Source organism: Opisthocomus hoazin, chromosome 27 (genome assembly GCF_030867145.1).
Source record: "Opisthocomus hoazin isolate bOpiHoa1 chromosome 27, bOpiHoa1.hap1, whole genome shotgun sequence".
Classification (NCBI taxonomy): domain Eukaryota; kingdom Metazoa; phylum Chordata; class Aves; order Opisthocomiformes; family Opisthocomidae; genus Opisthocomus; species Opisthocomus hoazin.
This window is the reverse complement of record NC_134440.1, coordinates 1,462,064-1,477,478: the sequence shown is the minus strand read 5'-3', so window position 1 is coordinate 1,477,478 and position 15,415 is coordinate 1,462,064. Positions and strand designations below refer to the sequence as shown.

Below are 15,415 nucleotides of genomic sequence, written 5' to 3'. Positions count from 1 at the left end.
GGCAGGGCTGGGGGCGCGGGGGGGGGCCCGCCGCGAACCGGCCCCGTGCCCGGAGGGAGCAGCGAGCGCAGCCGCCGAAGGGACCCGGTGCTCCGGCCCCGAACCTCCCCCCCCGGCTCCATCCCACCGCCCCGCGGCCGGGGACGAGGCACGGCTCACCGTTTTTGCCTGGTTTTATTATTAAATACTCCCTGGGAGGGAGGTGAGGACAGAGCCCATCCTCCCCAGAGCCTTAACAAAAATAAAAATAAAAAAAAAAACCCCAAACACAACAAAAAGTTTAAAAAGAGAAAAAAATAAACCCAAACAAAATAAAACCCCTAACACTGCCCGACCCTCCCCCCCCCCCCAACTCCCCCAGTCCAGCTTCAGAAACAAACCAACAAAATAAAGAGCAAAACAAGGAGAAAGTCCCCAGGACATTCACTGCGAGCAGCAGCCGCCAGCTCCCAGCCCAGCGGGACCGCTGGCCGCGGGCCCGGGGCCCCCGCCGCCCCTCTGCTCCGGCCACGGGCTGCGCGTTCCTCGGGGAGTCAGCAGCGGGGCAGGCAGAGTCCGTCCGTCCGTCCCTGTGGACACTGTCCACGCGGCACGGGCCCTCCCCGCAGTTGGCACCTCTCTTGCTCTCAGTAAATGACCTCGTACACCGTAGCTTTCTTGTCCCCCGAGCCAGTCACAATGAACTGGTCATCCGTGGAGACGTCGCAGCTGAGGACAGAGGAGGTTTCCTTCGACTGGAGAGAGGAGGGCAGGGGGTAAGCACAACAAGCAGCCTCAGAGTGAGGTCCTGGTCCTACCCCCTTGGGACACGGGGCCCCGGGGTGCGCCCAGGACAAGTTTGTTTATGGTGCACATTTACAGCTGGGTTGTACTGGGCAGTCCCAGCTCCAGGCAACCTCACCCCAGTAAACATCTGCCCCCACCCCAAGGGCTGCGCACGCCCCGTACCTGGAAGATGCTGGCTCCGTAGGGCGTCCGCCAGGCGTTGAGCAGGTTGTCCTTCCCTGTGCTCACAAACCACTTCCCTGTGGGAGGGACAGCAGGGACAAAGAGCATCCTGTCACCGAACCAGGCCCGCCCGCGGGATTGCGGCAGCAAACCGTGCCTGGGCTGTGCGACGCAAGGTGGGGACTGCAAGGCGATGTCTCTGCCACTCATGTAGCCACGGGGACGTTTTAGGGAACAGTAAGGGAAGCCCTGGGACAGCAGAGCTGAGAGGGCAGCGGCAACTGTTCCTTCAGGAGGGACAGACGGTGCTTCTCTGAGGTACCACTAGCATCCACCCAGGACCAGGGCTGGCTCCTGCAGCCAGTGCTTGTCCCCAGTACAACGAGCCCTGCGACACGCAGCCCAGAGAGGAAACCCACGACCCTTGCGAGCGAGGGGGCCGGGACAGGCGTGCCTACCGCAGGAGGCAAATTTGAGGGAGAGGACGCAGCTCTCGTGGAGGTGCAGCTGGTACTTGTCCGGTTTGGTCACGTGCAGGATCTCCACGTTGCTGCTCTCCATCCCCACCGCCAGCCACTCTCCTGTCGGGCAGTACCCCAGGGAGAAGATCTGGGGGGAGACGGGGTCAGGCAGCGGCACAAGAGGTCCCAGCCATCCCCGGGGTGCTCCCAGCCACCCCCAGTCCCCACCTGGGAGCTGAAGTCATGCTGCTGCAGCTGACGCCCTTCCCGCAGGTCCCAGCACCGCACCGTGTTGTCCAGCCCCCCTGTCCACAGCTTGGTGCCATCATTGGAGATGTCGATGCAGCTGGCACCATCCGTGTGGCCTTGAAACTGCCTGGGAAAGAGGGGACGGAGAGGGCGAGGACCCGGCCATCAGGGCTGCCAGCATCCCCCTCCACATTGCTGCCCTGTGCCACCAGCCCCCTGCCCCGCGCTCACCTCACCAGGGTCTGGTTCTGCAGGTCCCACACCACGATGTTGCCGTCACTGCAGCAGGAGAAGCAGACTTTGGCGTCAGGGCTGATGGCCAGGGCGTAGCAGGCGGGCGCAGAGGAGGTGAGCTCGGCCTTGATGCGGGGCGTGGGGGCTGCCAGGTCCCAGATGGAGAGGGTGCTGGCCTCCCCCCCCACGATCAGGCTCCGGCCATCGGGGAGCAGCTTGCAGGAGCGGATGTAGTTGTCGCGGTTCTGGGGTGCAGGAGGGAGGACCCCATTAACCCCTTCCCCTCCAGCCCTTCTGCACCCATCCCAGACTGAGCACCCAAAGGCTCATCCCGAGGGCTGGAGCAGCAGCAGCGGGGCAGACCCACAGCCGCCCTCCTTGGACAGCAATGCTGGGGCAGGGGCAGCCGTGCAGCCCCCCGTTCCACGCCCAGAGCGGTAGCCCTGGCCAGCCCCCCAGGAGCTCCTCCGTTTGCACTAGGAACGGCCTTGAGCACGCCCTCGCCCACCATGTCCCTGCCAGCAGCTGCCCCACGGACACGGCCAGTGCCCGAGGAGATGAGGGACAGCCGTGGAGGCAGCTCCAACAAGGCTGCAACAACCCACGGCTCTGAGCACTAAAACATCATCTCCCACCCCTCCCAAATTTCTGATGCAGCTTGAAATTATCAGGACTCAGTCATTTCCTTGTTTCTGCATCTGCATCTTCAAGGTCAGCACTGTCCAGGAATAATATTTGTCAGGCTGCCCAGGCCTCAAGGCCAACTAGTTCAGGAGAGGACTTTAGTTTGAGCTGTTCAAAGCAGCCACAGGGACTCCGATTCCAGCAGCTCATTTAAAAAAAAAAACCTCAAAGAACACAGGTTAAAAAGACTCTCAGGTGATGGCTGTGCCTCCAGCTTGGCTCTGGTAGAGGTGCTGTGGTCAGACAGTCCATTTCATTTATATTTAAAAGAAATAGTTCTCCCTTCAGCCAGAGTCACACAAGCAAAAAGCAGAAACAGGGACAGAGCTGAATCCCAGTGATGCTTCAGCCAACGCGATTCTGGACCGTATGAAGCATCTGGCGGGCGGATTGACACTGGCAAAAGCTTGTCTTAGGGCAGGCACTCAGACGAAGCAGTGCCAAGGAGGGGGTGGGGTGGGGTGTAAAAGCCCCCGATGGCTTGGGACTCTCAGAACAGACCGGGCGGCGCAGGGGAGCACACGGGCAGCACGGAGCCACCATCCCTCCCCAGCAGTCCACCCCGCCCCAGTCGGGAACACGCATGGAGACACTTGGGGCACACCACTGCTTCCAGACCCTCCTCGCACCCCCAAGGTCCCCAACGGGGACCCCAGACCCCATCTTCACCACAGCACATGGCACAGTACAGGGAAACAGGGAAATAAGCCGTGCCAGAGCAGCAGCGCGCCCGTCCTTACCAAGCAGTCCAGCTGAGCCACGGCCGTCTTGGTGCCCGGCTGCCCCACATCCCACACCTTCACACAGCCCTTGCCCCCGGTGTAGACGTGTCGCGTCGAGTTGCTGATGGTGACGGCACAGACCACCTCGCCGTGGGTCAGGGTGTGGAGCTGCCGTGCGTGCCGGGGGATGCCAGAGCCGATGAGGGCGTCGGGTGGGAAGGGCACCGGCTGCATCTGCCCGTCGGCACTGACGTGGAAGGAGTAGGCACTGGAAGAGGACAGAGCAATGAGAACCAACCAAGGCTCCTGCGTGGAGACCGGCCAGTGCCGCACTGGACCCAGCGTGCCCGACACAGGCAGCACGGCTGGGAGGCAGAGCCGTGAGCAGCGCGGTGCCCGGCGAAGCCTGGCCCGGCACAGGATGGGTGTCGCTGCTCAGAACGGGTGCTCCCCATCCCCACTGGCCCTGCGCCCCCCTCACCTCCCAGCTTAAGCCTTGCTGGACCCCCCAACCCCCACCCCAGCACAGCCCCACTTACGGCTTCCCCGAAGTCCCCGCTTGCATGCCGGCTGCCAGCCCCGGGACGCGCATGTGGGGGTGGGGGTCGTAGCCCACCTGGAGGGGACAGCGGGTGAGAGCCGCTCGCGCCCCGTGGCCCCGCACCCCGCAGCAAGAGGCTCACGCACCAGGGGCGAGCGCCCGTAGCTGCCAGCTCCCACGGCGGCCGCAGCCCCGTTGAGCTGCGGGGACACAAGGTGGAGGCTGGCGTAGGCGCCGGTGCCGGCCATGTCCCCGTTAACGGCAGGGTGGGCCATGCCGAAGGCGGCTGAGTAGGGGGTCTGCACTCCCAGCGGGTTCCTCAGGCCCAGGGCTGCCGGGGAGAGGTGGCATGAGGGGCTGGGGGCCGGTGGGACCACCCCCCGGAGCCAGCCCCGTGCCCCGGTGCGGCCCAGCTCACCCAGGGGGTCCAGGGGGGCCTTGGCGGGGGTGGGGCGGAACTGCGGGGCAGCGCTGGCGCCCGGGGCCGCGGCGTCACCCTGGGACGTGGGCGTGCTGGACTTCAGGCTGGGCGTCCCGGCCTTCTCCACCTGCCAGGAACAGAGGGCGAGGTCTGGCAGCCGCCCGCCCGCGCTGCCGGGGGTCTCCGCAGGGCCCCCGCAGTGAGCTGGTCCCTGCTCCACAGCCCTGGCAGCAGCCCAGCCCAGCCGGGGCTGCAGGGCATCGGACAGACCCGGAGTCCCCCCGTCCCTCCAGCACCCCCTGTGCCCCCATGGGCTTGGAGGGAGGTGGACCCACGTCTGGCAGCTCTGCCAGCCGAGCCCGGGCAGGGGGCACGCGAGCACAGCCCCCGAGCGAAGTGCCTCGGCTGCCCCACGCAGCTCACGTACCGTGGGCGCATCCTTGCTCTGAGAAGGGGACGTGCTGCTCGAGGACGCCATGGAGGTTGGGCTGAGTGGTACGGGCTCCTTCCTCCCCAGCGGGACCTTCTCCACGCCATTCTCCCGGGATGAGTAGGAGTGGACGCTGTGCGGGGAAGAGGGGTCCTGGGGGGGAGGGAGATGGACTGGAACATCTCCCCTACGAGGAGAGGCTGAGGGAGCTGGGCTTGTTCAGCCTGGAGAAGAGAAGGCTGAGAGGGGACCTAATAAATGCTTATAAATATCTGCAGGGTGGGTGTCACGAGGATGGGGCCAAGCTCTTTTCAGTGGTGCCCAGCGACAGGACAAGGGGCAACGGGCACAAACTGAGGCACAGGAAGTTCCGTCTGAACCCGAGGAAGAACTTCTTCCCTCTGAGGGTGACGGAGCCCTGGCCCAGGCTGCCCAGGGAGGCTGTGGAGTCTCCTTCTCTGGAGATATTCCAGCCCCACCTGGACAAGGTCCTGTGCAGCCTGCTCTGGGTGACCCTGCTTGGGCAGGAGGGTTGGGCTGGATGACCCACAGAGGTCCCTTCCAGCCCCTACTACTCTGTGATTCTGTGAGATCAGCAGGCAGCAGAGCAGGCAGGAGTGCGGGGACATTCCAGGCCACGGCAAGCTGGTGGCTCGAGTGAGGGCCAGGCTGGGAGCCTGGATCCTGGGGCTCACGGTCCCTTCCAACCCCTAGTATTCTGTGATTCTGTGATTCTGTGATTCTAAGGCTGGTGAGCACGACCGGGATCCCACCACCACCTCCCGTCACAGCCTGTTAGCCCCCAACTCGGGCAGAAGAACAGGCAGCGCACACCCACCCCAGCCCCCTCGCAGCCCCCAGCACACTGACCTCATCCACCACCAAGTTGTCCTCGCTCTTGTCTGCATCGCTACCCTGAAACGCAGAGGATGGCTGGAGCCAAAGGGGCTGAGGCTGCCCTCGCTGCCACCCGGGAAGCGCCGGAGGTGCAGGCAGCTCTGCTCATCTCCCTACAAGGCAATGGAGATGCCCCAAGCCCCCCAGTCCCCCTTCCCCGGGGCTCACGTAGTCCGTTATGAAGTCCTTCTCCTCCACCTTCCTCTTCTTGCTGCTGCTCAGGTACTCGGAGATGGCCCGTGCCCGCTCCCCGTTGGGCAGCACCAGGGAGCTCTGGGGTGGGGGGACGCGGCGTCAGGGGCTGCGAGCTGCCGTGCCCGGCTCCCAGGACACGCAGCACCAACGTGGGGGTGCAGCCGGCTCCCCCAGGCACGGAGGGCCCCGGTGCAGCCCCTCATGCCACCACCTCGGGCTTCAGCTCCTGCCGAAGGAGCGAGGAGGGGGACGCCGCGCGGGGGGACGGCGTGGTTTGCCCACGCAACACGAGGAAGGGGTCCCAGTGGGGGGGGAGCACCCATCTGCTCTCCTCGCGCAGCCGTGCCGGGTGCGGGGCCCGAGGGCGAGCCCCCCACTCCCAGCGCCCGGCCGCAGCCTGCGCAGCCGGAAAAGGCACACGAGAAGCAAAAGCCACTTACGGGGCCGGGGTCCCGCTCTGTCACCGCAGCAACGCGGAGGGGCAGCAGGAGAAGGAGGGAAGGAGGGACACGCTGTGCCACTGCCCAGAGCCCCCCAGCCAAGCCCCCCACCCCTCCCGCAGCTGCCAGGGTGCGCGCGGCAGGGCCGGGCCCCAGGTGGTCCCGAGACCCCCACCAGGGATGTCACCCCCCCCAGCCCACCCCACCGCCCTCCCAGGAGGTGCTGCTCAGCGTGGGGTGTTCCCCACCCAAACCCTTCGTGGCCAGCCAGCCCCCACCCCACCACCACAGTCAGGAGTCCCAAGGCACGGACAAGCCCCCCCCCCTCCAGGCCTGGTTCCCCCCCAGGGAAGTGCCCAGGTGGGAAGGGCATGGGGAGCAGAGGTAGCCCTGGGGCCCAGCACCCCCCTTCCCCGGGTTTGCCCGCTGCCAGAAGGGTCACAGCAGACACCCCCCCCCCCCCGCTCACCCCTGGGCTCGGCGTCGTGAACTCCTCGGTCGTCCTTGGCCAGGAGCTGGGCCCCCAGCGCTCCCGAGAGTGCCAGCAGCCCCGAGGCACTGCCGATGCCTGCGAGGCCGGTGGGCTGCATCCCGGAGGGGTGGGGGGTCAGTGGGATGGGGGGAGCGTGGTGCGAGAGGTGCTGGGTCTGCAGCTGGTGCTGGAGAGGAGCAGGAGGAGAGAGCAGAGCCGAAGGGCTGTGTCAGGACAGCAGCCGGGCAGGGGGGGACGAGGCTGCTGCTCCCCCCCAGCCAGGGGACGGGGAGCTGGGTGTGGAGGGGGGGGGGCATGCTCACAGGTGCCCCTGGCCAAGCTGGGGGGCCACCACGTCCCTCCTGCCACCTCCTCCCACTCTGCGACAGGAGCTACCGGGACAGATGGGGGACCCTCCTCATACCCACATGGATGGGGGACCCTACTTGTACCCATACCACTGCGGTCTGGAGGGAATAACCGAGGCGTGGGGGCAGTGGTGACCCCCACCTCCGCCCGGGCCACGGGGCATCGGGACACCACGACACACGAGCCATCGCCCCCCACACCCTGCTCTGACACCGCTGCAGCAGCATCTCCTCCACCCTGGGTACTGCTGGCAGCCCCCCAAACCAGCCCGGCTTGCCCCCCTCATTCCCCCCCACCTCAGCCACGGGTGGGAGAAGGCAATAGGGGCAGGGGGCTGCAGCCGATCCCGGCGTGCTTGGGGCAGGACGGGTCTCCAGCCCAGGCGCCGGATCGAGCACGGGAGGTGCAGAAGCCCCGTGCCCCGGCCGGGGCTGGTGGGAAGGGGTGGGCAGAGGGTTGACGTACCCCGATCGCCGCGTTCAGGTCGGTCATAGTCACCTGCTTCGCACGCTCCACGGCCTGGACCACCTGCTGCTGGTGCTGCGGGGCAGAAGAGCGCATCGGCCCCGGGCGATGGCCCTGCGGCCAGCCGGGCTGCGGCAGGCTCCTTTCTTCAGGGGACGGGGCAAAGCCAGCCCCCCCCAGCCCAGCCGAACGCACGGGGCACGAGACCCCGAGCAGGAACGCTCGCTGCGCCCCGAAGCAGCTCTGCACGCCCGGCCGGGGCCGCGGGTTCACCCACCTCCTGGGACAGGAACGGGATGAGCTGGGCGCAGATCACGTTGAGCCGCTTTGCGATCTCCGTCTGGCAGCGGAAGAGAGGCAGCGGCTGTCAGGGCGAGGGGCAGAGCTGCCCCCCGCCGCCGGAGACCCCTGGTCCCCAGGCAGGCAGTTGTCCTCTCCCCATCGCCGCACACGCAGCTGCAGGGTGCTGGTGCTTGGCCCCAGGAGCTGCTGCTCAGCACCAAGGAGCGGAAACACCCCGGGGGGGGGGACACCAGGAAATCTCTCCGTCCTAACGCCACCCCCTCCAAAAACATGAGTCCAGCATCCTCCACCCCCTCCTGAGACGGCTCCTGCCTCCTCCCTGCCAGGGACACAGAGCCCCACACCACCGAGGGCCACCCCCAAGCAAGCCCCCAGGACCCCAACAGAGGCCTCAGGACCCCAACGGAGGCCCCAGGACCCCAACGGAGGCCCCAGGACCCCAACAGAGGCCCCAGGACCCCAACAGAGCCCCCAGGACCTCAACGGAGGCCCCAGGACCCCAACGGAGGCCCCAGGACCCCAACGGAGCCCCCAGGACCCCAACAGAGCCCTCAGGACCCCAACAGAGCCCCCAGGACCCCAATGGAGGCCCCAGGACCCCAGCAAAGCCCTCAGGACCCCAACGGAGCACCCAGGACCCCAACGGAGCCCCCAGGACCCCAGCAAATCCCCCAGGACCCCAACAGAGCCCCCAGGACCCCAACAGAGCCCTCAGGACCCCAACAGAGCCCCCAGGACCCCAGCGAAGCCCTCAGGACCCCAACAGAGCCCCCAGGACCCCAACAGAGCCCCCAGGACCCCAATGGAGGCCCCAGGACCCCAACAGAGCCCTCAGGACCCCAACAGAGCCCCCAGGACCCCAACAGAGGCCCCAGGACCCCAACAGAGCCCCCAGGACCCCAATGGAGGCCCCAGGACCCCAGCAAAGCCCTCAGGACCCCAACAGAGCCCCCAGGACCCCAGCGGAGCCCTGGCCGGTTCCCCTCCACACCCCGCCGAGCCCCCTGCGGCCCCACGGCTGCTCGCTGCCGCGCGTCCGGCTGGTGGGAAGCCTTGGAGAGGTGCTCTCCTGTCAGCTGCTGCTCTTCTGCTACACTCGAGTGCCAGGGGCAATCAGCAGCGCCGAGCGCGGGAGCACGCGGGGAGGGAGAGCCACGACGTTCCGTGCTGTGCCGCCTGCTCACTGCACCCCACAGCCAGGGCAGGGCCCCGCCAGCCCCACGCTGCACATCCCGGGCTGGGGGCGAGCACGGACACGAAGCCATTCCACGCCACACACGTGGCTGGGGAGAAGCCCCAGCGGCTGCGGGGTCAGGCGCCTGCCCAAGCACCGGTGGGTGACAGCCGGGAGAGCAGACGCCCACGCTGCTCCTCATCCTGCAGAGCCAGGGACCCCACCCCACACGGGAGAGGGGATGGAGATCGGCCACTTTGCCTGCACCCAGGTGTCCTGCACCCCTGGACCGGCCGGGGTTGCCCTGGACACGGGGGCTGCAGGCAAGTGCTGTCCGAAGCACCGCTCCCTGCCCACCCTGGTGGGACAGATGACAGCATTACAGAGCCAGCACGGGGCTGAGAGGAGGGGGTCAAACCCAGACCCTCTTGTCAGCCCCGGGAGGAGACCAGAGGCGGCAGGGCCCCAGCAGCCAGGGACGGAGCTGGCCCCCGGATCTCCCCACCGGGACCTCGGGCACATCTCCCGTGCTGCCTGGCCGGCGTAGGGACACCGATCCCGGGACACCTCGTGCCGCCCTCCAGAGCGGCCAGCGGCCACCGATCTGCTTTTGCCAGACCCACAGAGAGCAGAAACAATCCAGCACCCGCCCTTGCTTCCCCTTCCGAAGGAGGAAAAAAAAGAGAAAGAAAAGAAAGAAGGGGGGGGGAGGAGATTTGGCAGCCGGCAGTTCTGGGAAGGATTTAGCTGTCTCCCGGGGCCGGCAGTGATGGATTCTCTTCCCTAATGCACTGATGGGCAGCAGCTCCTTGGGGAGAGCTGCCTCCAATTCACTCACACTCGTTAATGTGCAATTTACTGGCACTTTAACGCTCTCAGCATGAAAAATGATCACGCTGTTTGCAGCCCCCCCAGCCACCAGCACCGTCACCTCCCCTCTGGCTCGTGGTGAGCAAGTCCAAGGCCAGGCAGATCCAGGGAGGTGGTTTTATAAAAAGCTGCAGGCCCCTTCCATGCCAAAACCAAAACAATAAAAAAAAAATCAACGTCTCCTGCTCGTTTCTGTCTCGAGCCTCCCCTGCCGAGCCTGCGGCTGCCTGGGGGGCTGCACCACCACCGCCAGCCCCCAGCCCCATTTCCCTCCAAACAAACCCAGGGCAAAACTGCCCCGTGCCTCGGCCCTTGCCAACGCCAGCACCACGGGCACCTCTCGCGATGCTGGGCTGGACGCAGCGAGGCCGGAGCAGCACCGCACCAGGACACGACCCTGCCTTCACCAGCAGCAACGGGGCGGGTGCTTCCCCAGGGGTCCCGGGGCAACCGAGAGCGCTCAGGACCCCCAGCTATGCCCCTACGGCGTGCTGGATCAGGGGGAAGGGGAGGAGAGACCCAGCCTCCCGCAGCGGCGATAACCGGCGGCTCCTGGCAGGCAGTTCCCATTTTTCACACAATGGCCGCTGGCTGTCAGAGCAGACTTAGGGGGCCTTGTTAAACGTGCAGACAGCTCGCTGGCGGGCAGCCAGCGGCACCTGGGACGGGCAGAAAACACGAGCCCGCACGGGCCGGGGGAGAACCGGCAGCCAGAGAGGAGCACGCAGCCCCCAGGGAGGGGGGCCCCGGGCTGGGCAGACCCTGGCATGGCCCTCGCCAAGGGTGGTTTCACGCCTCTTCTCGGCCGGCTTGGTGCAGCGAGGATGGCAGCGCAGGCAGGGCACGCCACGGGGGACGACGAGAGCGGCGGAAACACCCGGCTGGCGGGCACGAAGCTGGCAAGAGCGGCCAGCAGCCATCCCTGAGATGGGGCCTGCAGCCCTGCGCTGCCCACCGCAGCCCCACGCAGCCCTGCAGCCCCACGCAGCCCTGCAGCCCCACACCAGGGCCTGCCACAGCCCCGCACCGCAGCCCCACAGCCCCGCAGCCCCACGCAGCCCCGCAGCCCCACACCAGGGCCCACCGCAGCCCTGCATCACAGCCACACAGCCCCACACAGCCCTGCAGCCCCACACCAGGGCCCGCCGCAGCCCTGCACCGCAGCCACGCAGCCCCATGCAGCCCCACACCAGGGCCCGCCGCAGCCCTGCACCACAGCCACGCAGCCCCACGCAGCCCCATGCAGCCCCGCAGCCCCACACCAGGGCCCACTGCAGCCACGCAGCCCCACGCAGCCCTGCAGCCCCACACCAGGGCCCACCGCCCGCCGCAGCCCTGAACCACAGCCCCGCAGCCCCACGCAGCCCCACGCAGCCCTGCAGCCCCATGTCAGGGCCCGCCACACGCCACAACCCTGCACCGCAGCTCCACACCAGGGCCCACCGCCCTCCACAGCCCCGCAGCCCCACACCAGGGCCCGCCGCAGCCCTGCACCGCAGCCCCGCAGCCCCACGCAGCCCCATGTCAGGGCCCACCGCAGCCCTGCACCGCAGCCCTGCACCGCAGCCATGCAGCCCCACGCAGCCCCATGCAGCCCTGCAGCCCCACACCAGGGCCCACCGCCCGCCGCAGCCCTGAACCACAGCCCCGCAGCCCCACACAGCCCCACGCAGCCCCACGCCAGGGCCCGCCGCAGCCGGCTCCCGCGCAACAGTTGGCGGCGGCGGGCGCAGGGCGGGCGGGAAGGAGGCCGTGGCTGCGGCACGCCTCACCAGGCTCCTCCGCAGCCTCTTTAAAAATAGATGAGAAGAAACCTCCTGTCTCAGAGCAGCTGGTGACCCGGAGCACGGCGCAGCGGGAGGAAGGGAGGGATGGGGAGGCAGCCAGGGGGGATGTGCAGCCCCGAGTCCTCGAGGAGCCCACGCCGCACCACGCACCCACGCCCCAGCCCCCTCCTTCCCACCTCGCGACGCTGCTGGGCCCCGGCCCCGAGGCGAGCTGTCCCCAGGGCCAGCTGGCACCGGACAGTTGCAAAGGCGTCGAGCCAGAGCCCATCACCCTGCCATGACGCTGCAGCACCCCTTGCCCACGGAAGCCAGTCTCCTCCACAACAGTCCCCAAGCAGCCACCCACACGAGCAGCCATGCAAGGACAAGTCCTCCACCGCTGCGCTCTCCCCACCGCAACAAGAGCATTGCGACCCAGCCGGGAACACGCTCCCTGAAGCCAGGGAGCAAACGGCAGCTCACGCTGGAGCACACACACGTGTGCAGAGAGCTGAGGAGCCAGGCCAAGGCCATGCTCTCCCAAAGCACAGAGAAGGGAGCACGTCCCTCACAGCACAACCCTCCCTGGACCACGGCAGGGAGCGACCTCCCACACTCTCCATAGGAAGGGACAACCCCCAAGGGTCTGGACGGTGAGGTGGGGACAGGGGAGCCGGGACAACGCTCCCATCCCACCAGACTCACCTGTTTGTGCATCTCGATGTTCAGGCCATAGGACATCTCGTAGTACTGCAAGGGAGAACAGGCAGCGTCAGCACGGCTGGGGCGCACAGGGGGGACTCGCAACCGCAAAGTCCTCTCTGGCACTGGCACGCGGTGTCAGCCCGGCCACGGACATCCGTGCTGTGGCCAGGCCAGGAGGAGAACACAGTCCCCAGCTCCTGTCCCGGGAGGAGAGGTCTGTCCAGCACGCGGCCACAGCCCACAGAACGGACACGGTCCTCCTGGGGCTCCCACTCGCTGCCCACGGGAAAGGAGACAGCCCGCACGGGAGCGGCTTTGCCACCACGAGCTGTGGCAGCAAGCCCTGCTCAAACACCATGGCTCATTCCAGTGGAACACCAGACAAAGCAGCCACAGCAACAAGATCTCCAGACCTGGCCACACAACCCAAACGCAAGGGGAAGCCAAAGCGTCCCAGGGCTGCTTGTTCTTTGATAGTTCAGAGGAGACACCCCCCCACAGCCCTTCTCCTTTCAGGTGGAGCTCACTAACCATGACATAATGACGCTGGATTTCTGTTTTTTCTGTTGCCAGCTTTTCACATTCTAACTTCAAGCTGTAAAAATAAAGAGAAGAAAGAGAGAAGGAGGGAGGGAGGGAGAGACCCCCTGGTCCCCTCACAAACAAGCTCTCCCGGGCTGGACAGAGCTCAAGCCCTCCCAGTGCACCGTGTGCTTCAGCCTCCTGCTCTCAGATTCAACCCTGTCTGCCAGCAGGAGCCAAGAAAACCACCTGAAAGAGGCTGGGAAGGGGCTGACAAAGAAGAGATGGACAGCAAAGGGATCCAGGCATCACGGAGCAATCTGCACGGAGTTTTAACCCCCTCCCCAGCATCTGCTTCCCAAATGGAGTGAGCTGCAAAGCCAAGCTGCGTTTCAAACCTTGCTCTGCCCAGCACCACGCGGGGAAGGGGAGGTGATCCTGGCCAGCAGCAGGGGGGATCAGAGGGACTCCAGGTCTGCTAAGTGACAGCTCCAGCTCGGCCCAGAAGCTGGGCTCTGGAAGCCAGCACCCCCACCCCAGGGTTTTTGGCAGGAGGCAGCCAAGTTTCCCCCTCAAACAGCGTCATTCCCAGCTACCAGGGCGGTGCCTGGCACAGCCGCCCTCCGGATGGAGCAGTGCCCGCGGCAGCGTGGGACCGCGCTTCCCGCCAGCCCGCACCGGTGCCCGGCGCCGAGGGGGAGCCTGCCTCTTGCCAGCGCCGGTCAAGTGCCCAGCGCCTTGCTGGCACACGAGCTCAGGCAGCTTCTCACCTGTGGTATTGGTTCTGCAGGAACTGGAATTCCTCCTTGATGCGGTCCAAGGTCTCCGGGTAAGTCAGCTTGAGGGACTGAGGCGTGCTGGGGATGGCGCTGGCAGCAACAGCAGCTCCCGAGGCAGCGGAGGGTGCCTGGAGATGGGCCTAGGCAGAGGAGGGGACCCCGGGGTCACTGCTGCTGGCCCAGCGAGGCTCCTGAGTCCCCCGGGGGTCTCCCGCACCGGGGAAAAGGCCACGGGCACAGCCGGGAGAGCGGCACGTGGAGGCGGCGGTGGTGGCAAGCGTTACGGCAGAGGGAACTGGTCACAGCCTGGCACCGAGGGCGATCGTTCTCCACCTTCCCAGCGTCGGTTCAGGCACTGAGCCAGCCGAGGAGCGTTACCAAGCACGGGCAGCACCGAGCGCGCAGCCCCCGGCCCTCCCGCCCAGCCCCGGGGGTCCGTCCCATGCCACTCGACAGAGCTGCCCGGTCCCACCGTCGTGACCCGACTGCGACCCAGCTTCCAGCGCCCCGCAAAGCCCCGCAGCGCTGGGGCTCGGCATCGCCGCGGGCAGAGCCAGACCCCCCCCTCCCGGGCGCCTCGCACGCCGGCGGCACAACTGCCCGGGCCGATGCCCGCAGACCCCGCGGGGCCAGGCCGGTGCGGGGCCGGGTGAGGGCGCGGGCCCCGCCAAGGGCCAGGCCGGGCCGGCAGCCGCAGCCCCGCGCCTGCCCGTGGCCAGGAGGGGACGAGGCCGAGCCGCGGGCTCACCGGGGTCCGGTTCTGCGGGAACATCGCTGGCACCGCACAGGCCCCGGATCCCTCTCGCCGCCCGGGGCCCCGCCGCAGGCCCAGGACGGGGCCCGGGGACGTTTTCCGGCTCCGGATCAGGCCCTGGGAGAGAGACGGGGCGTCACGCCCGGCGCTGCCCCCGCACCCGCGCCCCGGCTGAGCCGCCCCGCACCCCGCCGCGACCGGGGGGCTCCGGGGCTCCCTGCGGGCCCCGCCCGCCGCAGGACCCCCCGCCCGCTCCGCCGCCCCGGCCCGCGCCCCCCCGCGCCGCGCAGACAATGGCCCCGCCGCCGCCCGCAGCAGCTTCGGCCTCGGGGAGGGACCGGCCTCGCCGCCGGCCCAGCCCCGAGCGGGCCGGACCCCGCCGGGCGGGACTCCCGGAGCGGGCCCGGACCGGCGCGGCCGGCACCGAACCGGACCCGGACGGGACGGGACAGGACGGGACGGGACGGGACTCACCGCACTGCCGGCCCCGGGTGCGGGTCCCTGGTGCGGGCCGGGCCGGGCCAGGCCGGGCCGGGCCGAGCCGAGCCGAGTCAGGACGAGCCGAGCCGAACCCGGCCGAGCCGCCCCCGCCCCGCCGCGCTGCGGACGCGATCAATGAACGAGCGCCAGCGCCAGCTCCACGTGGGGCCTGGCCCGTGCGGGCAGTCTCCCCGGCCGCCAGCCAATGGCAGCGCCGCGGGAGCGGCACGCCCCCACGTGGGGCGCGCCGAGCTGACTTCCCATTGGCCAGTCGGGCAGGCCGCCGAGGAAGGTGTCAATCTGGGGAGGCCGAGCAGGAGGGGGGGAGGCGGGAGCGGCGTTAACCCGTGCGGTGCCGGGCTGCCCCGGGCCACCCCCGCGGGACCCCGGCCCCTCCCCGCCCCCCGCGGGGCCGTCCCGCACCGCGACGTTCGCAACGCGGGGCCCGCGCCCCCCGCCCGCCATCCCGGGCAGGCAGCGCCCCGGTGTTTCGGGCTCCTTCCTGGTGAACGCTGAGCACAAGGAGTCGGTGGG

At 68.0% G+C, this 15,415-nt stretch overlaps 1 protein-coding gene across 6 annotated transcripts; it reads right to left on the bottom strand.

Moving 5' to 3' along the window:
- Nucleotides 1-359: 359 nt before the first annotated feature.
- LOC104335033 (transducin-like enhancer protein 1) lies at nt 360-14,977 on the bottom strand. Of its 6 annotated transcripts, none has more exons than XM_075444034.1 (20): nt 14,876-14,977; nt 14,396-14,518; nt 13,639-13,787; nt 12,878-12,941; nt 12,347-12,391; nt 7,806-7,868; nt 7,529-7,603; nt 6,692-6,881; nt 6,223-6,239; nt 5,756-5,860; nt 5,561-5,605; nt 4,688-4,843; nt 3,986-4,387; nt 3,838-3,914; nt 3,317-3,566; nt 1,890-2,137; nt 1,638-1,785; nt 1,407-1,557; nt 949-1,025; nt 360-734 (listed from the first exon to the last, which is right to left on the bottom strand). In XM_075444034.1, exons 2-20 carry the CDS (start codon nt 14,417-14,419, stop codon nt 627-629), a joined length of 2,394 nt encoding a protein of 797 aa, XP_075300149.1. In that variant the 5' UTR covers nt 14,420-14,518; nt 14,876-14,977; the 3' UTR covers nt 360-626. The 6 variants fall into 6 exon arrangements, with proteins under 6 accessions (XP_075300149.1, XP_075300147.1, XP_075300148.1 ...); XM_075444032.1 differs by lacking the exon at nt 14,876-14,977 and having other exon boundaries at nt 3,986-4,170; nt 4,258-4,387; nt 14,396-14,499; XM_075444033.1 differs by lacking the exon at nt 14,876-14,977 and having other exon boundaries at nt 3,986-4,170; nt 4,258-4,387; nt 7,562-7,603; nt 14,396-14,499.
- Nucleotides 14,978-15,415: the final 438 nt, after the last annotated feature.